The sequence below is a fragment of the Quercus lobata genome, chromosome 10 (genome assembly GCF_001633185.2).
Source record: "Quercus lobata isolate SW786 chromosome 10, ValleyOak3.0 Primary Assembly, whole genome shotgun sequence".
NCBI classification, from domain to species: Eukaryota; Viridiplantae; Streptophyta; class Magnoliopsida; order Fagales; family Fagaceae; genus Quercus; species Quercus lobata.
This window is the reverse complement of record NC_044913.1, coordinates 45,615,643-45,622,284: the sequence shown is the minus strand read 5'-3', so window position 1 is coordinate 45,622,284 and position 6,642 is coordinate 45,615,643. Positions and strand designations below refer to the sequence as shown.

The window sequence follows — 6,642 nt, the reverse complement described above, 5'->3', positions numbered from 1 at the left end:
TTTGCATATGACTTTTGACTTTTGCATTTTAAAACAGATAAAGGCAAAAAAAAAAAAAAAAAAAAAAAAAAAAAAAAAAACCTTAAAAACACTGACCAATACAAAAAAATCCACGTAAAACCTCCTTGATCAACCTAATTTTATCAAATCCAATGGTCTTGGAACCAACTTTGAAAAGATTAACCAAGTTTAATAGACTTTGATGAAGTTTCACAAGATTTGATTACTCTGTTCTTATAATCTTACTATCTGATTGTCACTATCATTTACAAATACAAATATTTCACCACATTCTACCAATCCAACAGTCAAATTTTGGATCTCCATCTGGCTGCATGATGGACGTGTTGCTATACCCACTAGGAACCTTTGATTAACCCCATTAACACAATCCGACCATCCAAAATGGCTGCAACACGCCATTAAAGCTACAAAATGACCGAAATACCCATAAACTTCTAAAGTGGTGAAAGTGCCCCTAAAAGCTTCAAAATTATCAAAATATATTTTACATCTAAAATAACCAAAATAGCCCATCTAATTGTCACTGTACTTTAGAAACACAAATATTTAACCACAAGATGGACGCATGTCATATCTGCCCATAATGAAACTTCAATAACTACAAATATCCAATACTCTACTGATTAAGAGAGTTATACACTATAAATATTACTAAGAATCAAGAAAATGATATGCAAAATACAACCAAAACCTACAAAATGACCTCGAATGGATTTGCATATGACTTTTGACCTTGCTATTTTAAAACTTGAAACTAATAAAAACATGAAAACCAAGAAAGCCTTAAAACACTGACCAATACCCAATACCCAAAACACACTCAAAACCTCCCTACTCAACATAATTTGATCCTATCAAGTGGTCATAGACCCAACTTCGATAGTTGATCATGTTTGACCAAATATTGACCAAGTTATTTTATAAACTTTGGCTACTCATTTTTCACAATTTGACCGTCTAACTGATGTCATACTTCGCCAACACCAATATCTCACCACATTCTTCCAATCCAACAGACAGATTTTGGATTCGAGTCTAGAGCATTATGGACATGTGTTGTTGTACCAACACACCAAGAAATTTTAATTTGTCACGTTCTCCTAATCCAACCGTTTGATTGAGCTCAAAATTCATCAAAACTAATATTTTATCATACTTTTTCAATCCAATGGTCAAATTTTAAATCTAACTATTGCTCAAGAGGGATGTGTGTCATATCCGCTTATAATGAAACTTCAATCACTAAAAATATCCAATACTCTACTAAGTAAGAGAGTTATACACTATATAAGTATTACTAAGAATTGAGAAAATGATCTACAAAATACAACCAAAAACCTTCAAAATGATCTCGAATGGATTTGCATATGACTTTTGACTTTGCCCTTTTAGAACTTGAAACTGATAAAAACATGAAAGCCAAGAAAACCTTGAAACACTAATCAATACCCAAAACCCACTTAAAACCTCCTTGAACATCCTAATTTGATCAAATCCAGTGGTCTTAGAACCAACTTTGAATTTTGACCAAAGATTAACCAAGTTTAGTAGACTTTGACGAAGTTTCACAAGATTTGACTACTCTATTTCACAATATGACTGTCTGATTATCACTATAATTTACAAACAAAAATATTTCACCACATTCTTCCAATCCAATGGTCAAATTTTGGATCTCCATCTATTTTCATGATGGGCACATGTTGTTGTACCCACCCACTCAAAAACTTTGATTAACCTGTTAACACAATCCGACCATTCAAAATTGCTGAAATACGCCATCAAAGATAGGAAATGACCGAAATACTCATAAACTTCTAAAGTGATGAAAGTGCCCCTAAAAGCTTCAAAATGATCAAAATATGTTTTACTTCTAAAATGACCAAAATAGCCCTCATGTACTTGGAGGGTCTTTTCAAATGTTTTTCGTTGTTTTCAAAATTAAGACAAAATTCTAGAGTTTTAAGACTAAATTGAGGAAAATTTACCATTCAAAGTAAATAATCATTTTTTATGGCCATATGTATGTTGGAAATTCTTTTATTGTGACAAATGTACCTTACCGTTGTTAATAAATTTTTTTTCTTATGAAAATTTTAACTATTAATGATGACCACAACATTCTTCACAAATAACAATGCAATATATAGTGATGGAAAAAACCATCAAACACATGAAAAATAAGGGCATGATTTCCCCCTTTTAAAAAAATTACCAATGTTGACCATGTATGTCCATTGAAAATATTATTTATTGGGAGGATCCAATTTGATTACTAATACATTCTTTCTTTTAAAGTGAATTAACTATTTACGACAGTTAGTATGTTTGTCGTAAATACAAACTCAATTAGAAAAATAAAAAAATTTAATTGCGATGGATAAATGTTGTGACAAATGTGAAAAGTAAGGGGGAAATTTTATCCCCTGCACCAAATCAAAGAAAGAAAAAAAGGTTATATCTAGCTAGCTGTGGAATATTGTTCATTATAAACGTTCCAAAAGGACTTATGCTGTTGGTCAATTCTAATTATGCCCTCACAGTCTTGCACTCATAATTACATAGAAAAATTGGGCACGTTAGTTTGGCAGAAAAGTATCGAGAAACAAATGGTTGAATGTTTCAAAAAAATTCATGGACTTCCTTTTCTTCAAAGTCTTTACTCAGCCCACCAGTTCACCCCTCTCTCCAAAAGCCTAAATGATAAGTTTCTTATCCCAAGTCTTGCCCTAAACACATGGCAATGGTTTCTTCAAAACTTGTCTTCCTCTTTTCCATTTGCATTCTGATTTCTCAAGCCTTTGCTCAGCAGCGATACTTCCTATACTATAATTGTTCAGACAATGGTAACTACACAAGCAACAGTACCTACAAAGCAAACCTCAATCAACTCCTCTCCTCCCTCTCTTCCAACACTGAAATTGACTATGGGTTCTACAATTTTTCTTATGGCAAAAGCCCTGACCAAGTTTATTCACTTGGACTTTGTAGAGGAGATGTCAACCCAGATATTTGCCTCAGTTGCCTCAAGAACGCTACAAATCTTCTCACTCTGCTTTGTCCCACTCAGAAGGAAGCAATAGGAGGGTTTGACTATTGCCTGTTACGCTACTCATTCCGTGACATATTTGGCATCATGGAAGGTAGCCCTGCTTTCGTTATGAGGAACGTGGATAACGTATCAGCCAATTATGATCAGTTCCGACAGGACCTGACGACCTTGTTGGGTAGCCAAATTAGTCAAGCTGCAGCAGGTGGTTCTCTTCGTAAGTTTGCAGCGGGAAATACAACAGCACCAAACTCCCAAACACTATATTCACTTGCGCAATGCACACCTGATTTGTCTGTGCAAGATTGCAGAGATTGCTTGAATGCCACAGCTATGGAGCTTTTACCAAACTGTTGTGATGGGAGGAAAGGTGGGAGAGTTGTCAGACCCAGCTGTAATTTAAGGTATGAGGTCTATCTCTTCTATAATGCCACAGCTGATAATGCATCATCACCATCACTGTCTCCACCACCGCCTCCAGTACCATCAGTATCTCCTCCAGCATCAAACAACACCCCTGCTGCAAAAGGTACCAATGCCATTAAGCTTAAAATGTAATCCATTTGGATGCAACCTTTTGGTGAATACATATTTGCTTTGCTGAATGTTGATTAAACAAAAAAAAAAAAGATTTTGAAAAGCTGTATAGAAGCAAATAAGGTCAAAAGCTTGCAACTCTTTATAAAGGGGTCCTTATTACTTTCCCTATTAATTCTCAAGTTTCGAAACTAATTTTAATTTTGTGACTCTTTCCATGAATCCATTTGAAACTTTTAACATACATCTGTCAGAATTTTTTAAGTAAACATATTTCTGGTTTTTGCAGGAAAGGAGAGTAACAAATCTCGAACAGTCATCATAGTTGTACCTATTATTTCTTTTGTGGTACTAATTATAATCTCCTTCTGCATCTACGTAAGAATCAGGAAACCAAGGGAGAAACCACAAAGTAAGTAAAATAATTCATTTATTTCTTTTTGTTATCCCAAAATTTGAATTATTGCAAAGATAATAACAAAAAATGTCAGAAAATATGGGCTTGGTTACATAGATGTGCTTCCTAAAGTTCTCAGGTATGTGTGATATTTGTTGGAGTAAAAAATTCCACCTATATTATGAGCCTATGAGGACAAATTTCCCAGCAAGTATTAACCTAAAACACGACATACTTTGGGGATTATTTATTTATTTATTATTTTTCATAAAATGATACTTAGCTACTACAAATTAAAAATAATCAATGTGTTCCGTCAATAAATTGACTTGCACTAAAGCAAACAAAAAGTTATTATATACTAATAGACATGAGTTTCCTATCTAGAAGATTTTGATAAATAATTAGTTTTTAGAGGTCATTGCTGTTGCATGCACGTATTTTGAATTGTGTTGGTTTTAAATAATGCATTAACGTCTTGTTCAGGTGAATCTGTGGATGAGATTGGAAGTGTGGAATCTTTGCAGTTAGGCTTTGGCACTATTAAAGTTGCAACAGATGACTTTTCTGATGCAAATAAGCTTGGACAAGGTGGATTTGGTGTTATTTACAAGGTAAATCTAACATTATCAATAACCTTAAAAAGGATAATTTAACGGGCAGGACCAGCCTCATGATTGAAATATTATATTGATTCAAACACTTTCCCTTCCACTCCCACCCCAAATTGGAAAAGTTTGTAGTCATGATGCACATGTTAAGTTGAAAGGGTTAAATATGTTCTAATCTAATACGGTTTCAGGGTAAACTCTCTGATGGACAAGTTATTGCTGTGAAAAGGCTTTCAAATAATTCTAGTCAAGGAGATCTTGAATTTAAGAATGAAGTTTCATTAGTGGCCAAGCTTCAACACCGAAATTTAGTTAGACTCCTAGGATTTTGCTTGGAAGGAATTGAAAGGCTTCTAATTTATGAGTTTGTGCCTAATGGAAGTCTTGATAACTTCATTTTTGGTATGATTTTACTTCTACCTTTATTTCAAAATTATATTCATTGTAATTTATTTTGATTACATGTCTTTTGTGGATAGATTTCCTTCACATTTTAGTCCAATATAATATATTTGATTGACTATGTAGATCCAATCAAGTGTGTACAACTAGATTGGGGAAGACGCTACAAAATCATAGGAGGCATTGCACGAGGTCTTCTCTACCTTCATGAAGACTCAAGACTTCGTATTATTCATCGAGATCTCAAAGCAAGCAATATCCTACTAGATTCTGAAATGAATCCAAAAATTTCAGATTTTGGTATGGCAAGATTGTTTGAACTTGATCAAAGCCAAGGCAATACCAGTAGAATTGTGGGGACCTAGTAAGTATCAAACTTTTTCTTTTGACAATCTAGTATCTTACATAGGTATACTTTATGTTTACGTTGTACCGAAAGATACAACATGAACGGCTAATAAGTATTGTTGAAAATAATTGTGAATGTGCAGTGGATATATGCCTCCAGAGTATGCAATGCATGGACAATTCTCAATAAAGTCTGATGTCTTTAGTTTTGGTGTGCTAGTGTTAGAGATAATAAGTGGACGAAAAAATAGCTCCTTCCAAAATGGAGAGAATATTGAGAACCTTCTAAGCTATGTAAGTATTTTTATTTTTGGGTCTAATGGCACATACACCTTATAAGTATAGAGTGGTAGGTCGGACTACATATTCAAATGGCTCAACGGGAGTGGAAAAAATTTGAAACAATACCCTTTTATCTTTAGGATGTGGAGTATCAAGTATTCTACCCGTTGGCCTGTACCTATTAGTAAGGCACTAATATTGTCCATAAAGTTACAAATTATTGATGTAGCTTGTATAGTTGGTTGGCTTTATACCAAATGCATAGGAATCTAGCAGAAATGAAGGATGAGGAGGTTAAAGGAAATGAAGAAATACATCAAGTTGTGTAGCCCAAATATATTTCTTTTTAAAACACAATAAAATAATTTTTTCTTGAATACTAAATTAGTCAGTTTAAATTATCTTGCAGGCATGGAAAAATTGGAAACAAGGTATAGTTTCAAATCTTGTAGATCCCACGTTGAAGGCAGGTTCGACAACCGAAATAATGAGATGCATTCACATTGGATTACTATGTGTTCAAGAAAACATAGCTCATAGACCAACTATGGCATCTGTTGTTCTCATGCTTAATAGCTACTCTATTACTCTACCAATACCCTCAGAACTTGCATTTTTTATGAACAGTGGTACTGAATCAAACATTTGCTTGCAATGGGAGCATGATTCAAGGGTGGCAGAGTCAAATCAATCAAAAAGTAGCTCTGTCCAAGATTCTATAAATGAGGTGTCACTCACAGAGCTATCTCCTCGCTAATGTTTAATGAATTTGAAATGTAATACTACTATTTTCCTAATTTATTTATTTTAATTGATGATACATTACCTGCGGTAGCATTCTTTTTGAAAACCTGAACTATTTAGTGACCCAAAAGAAAATTGGTGTAATTTATCCATTTGTTCTTTCTCTAGCTCTAGTCTTATTCAAGGAAACAGAAAGCCACATTATGATTTGCCAATCTTACTGTCTCCAATTTCAATTTTCCTATTTC

General features: G+C 33.8%; 1 protein-coding gene across 1 annotated transcript; it reads left to right on the top strand.

Moving 5' to 3' along the window:
* The first annotated feature begins 2,751 nt into the window (after positions 1-2,751).
* On the top strand, positions 2,752-6,407 carry LOC115965792 (putative receptor-like protein kinase At4g00960). Its single transcript, XM_031085095.1, has 7 exons — positions 2,752-3,602; positions 3,900-4,022; positions 4,494-4,621; positions 4,810-5,020; positions 5,147-5,384; positions 5,512-5,662; positions 6,060-6,407. The coding sequence occupies exons 1-7, from the start codon at positions 2,762-2,764 to the stop codon at positions 6,405-6,407; spliced, it is 2,040 nt and encodes a 679-aa protein (XP_030940955.1). The 5' UTR covers positions 2,752-2,761.
* Positions 6,408-6,642: the final 235 nt, after the last annotated feature.

What these genes read in the sequence shown, in the direction of transcription:
- LOC115965792 (XM_031085095.1), top strand. Translation starts at nt 2,762, where the DNA reads ATGGCAATGGTTTCTTCAAAACTTGTCTTCCTCTTTTCCATTTGCATT. An exon ending in GATTTGGTGTTATTTACAAG is followed by an intron (nt 4,622 to 4,809) that starts GTAAATCTAACA and finishes ATACGGTTTCAG; the next exon opens with GGTAAACTCTCTGATGGACA. An exon ending in TCTTGATAACTTCATTTTTG is followed by an intron (nt 5,021 to 5,146) that starts GTATGATTTTAC and finishes TTGACTATGTAG; the next exon opens with ATCCAATCAAGTGTGTACAA.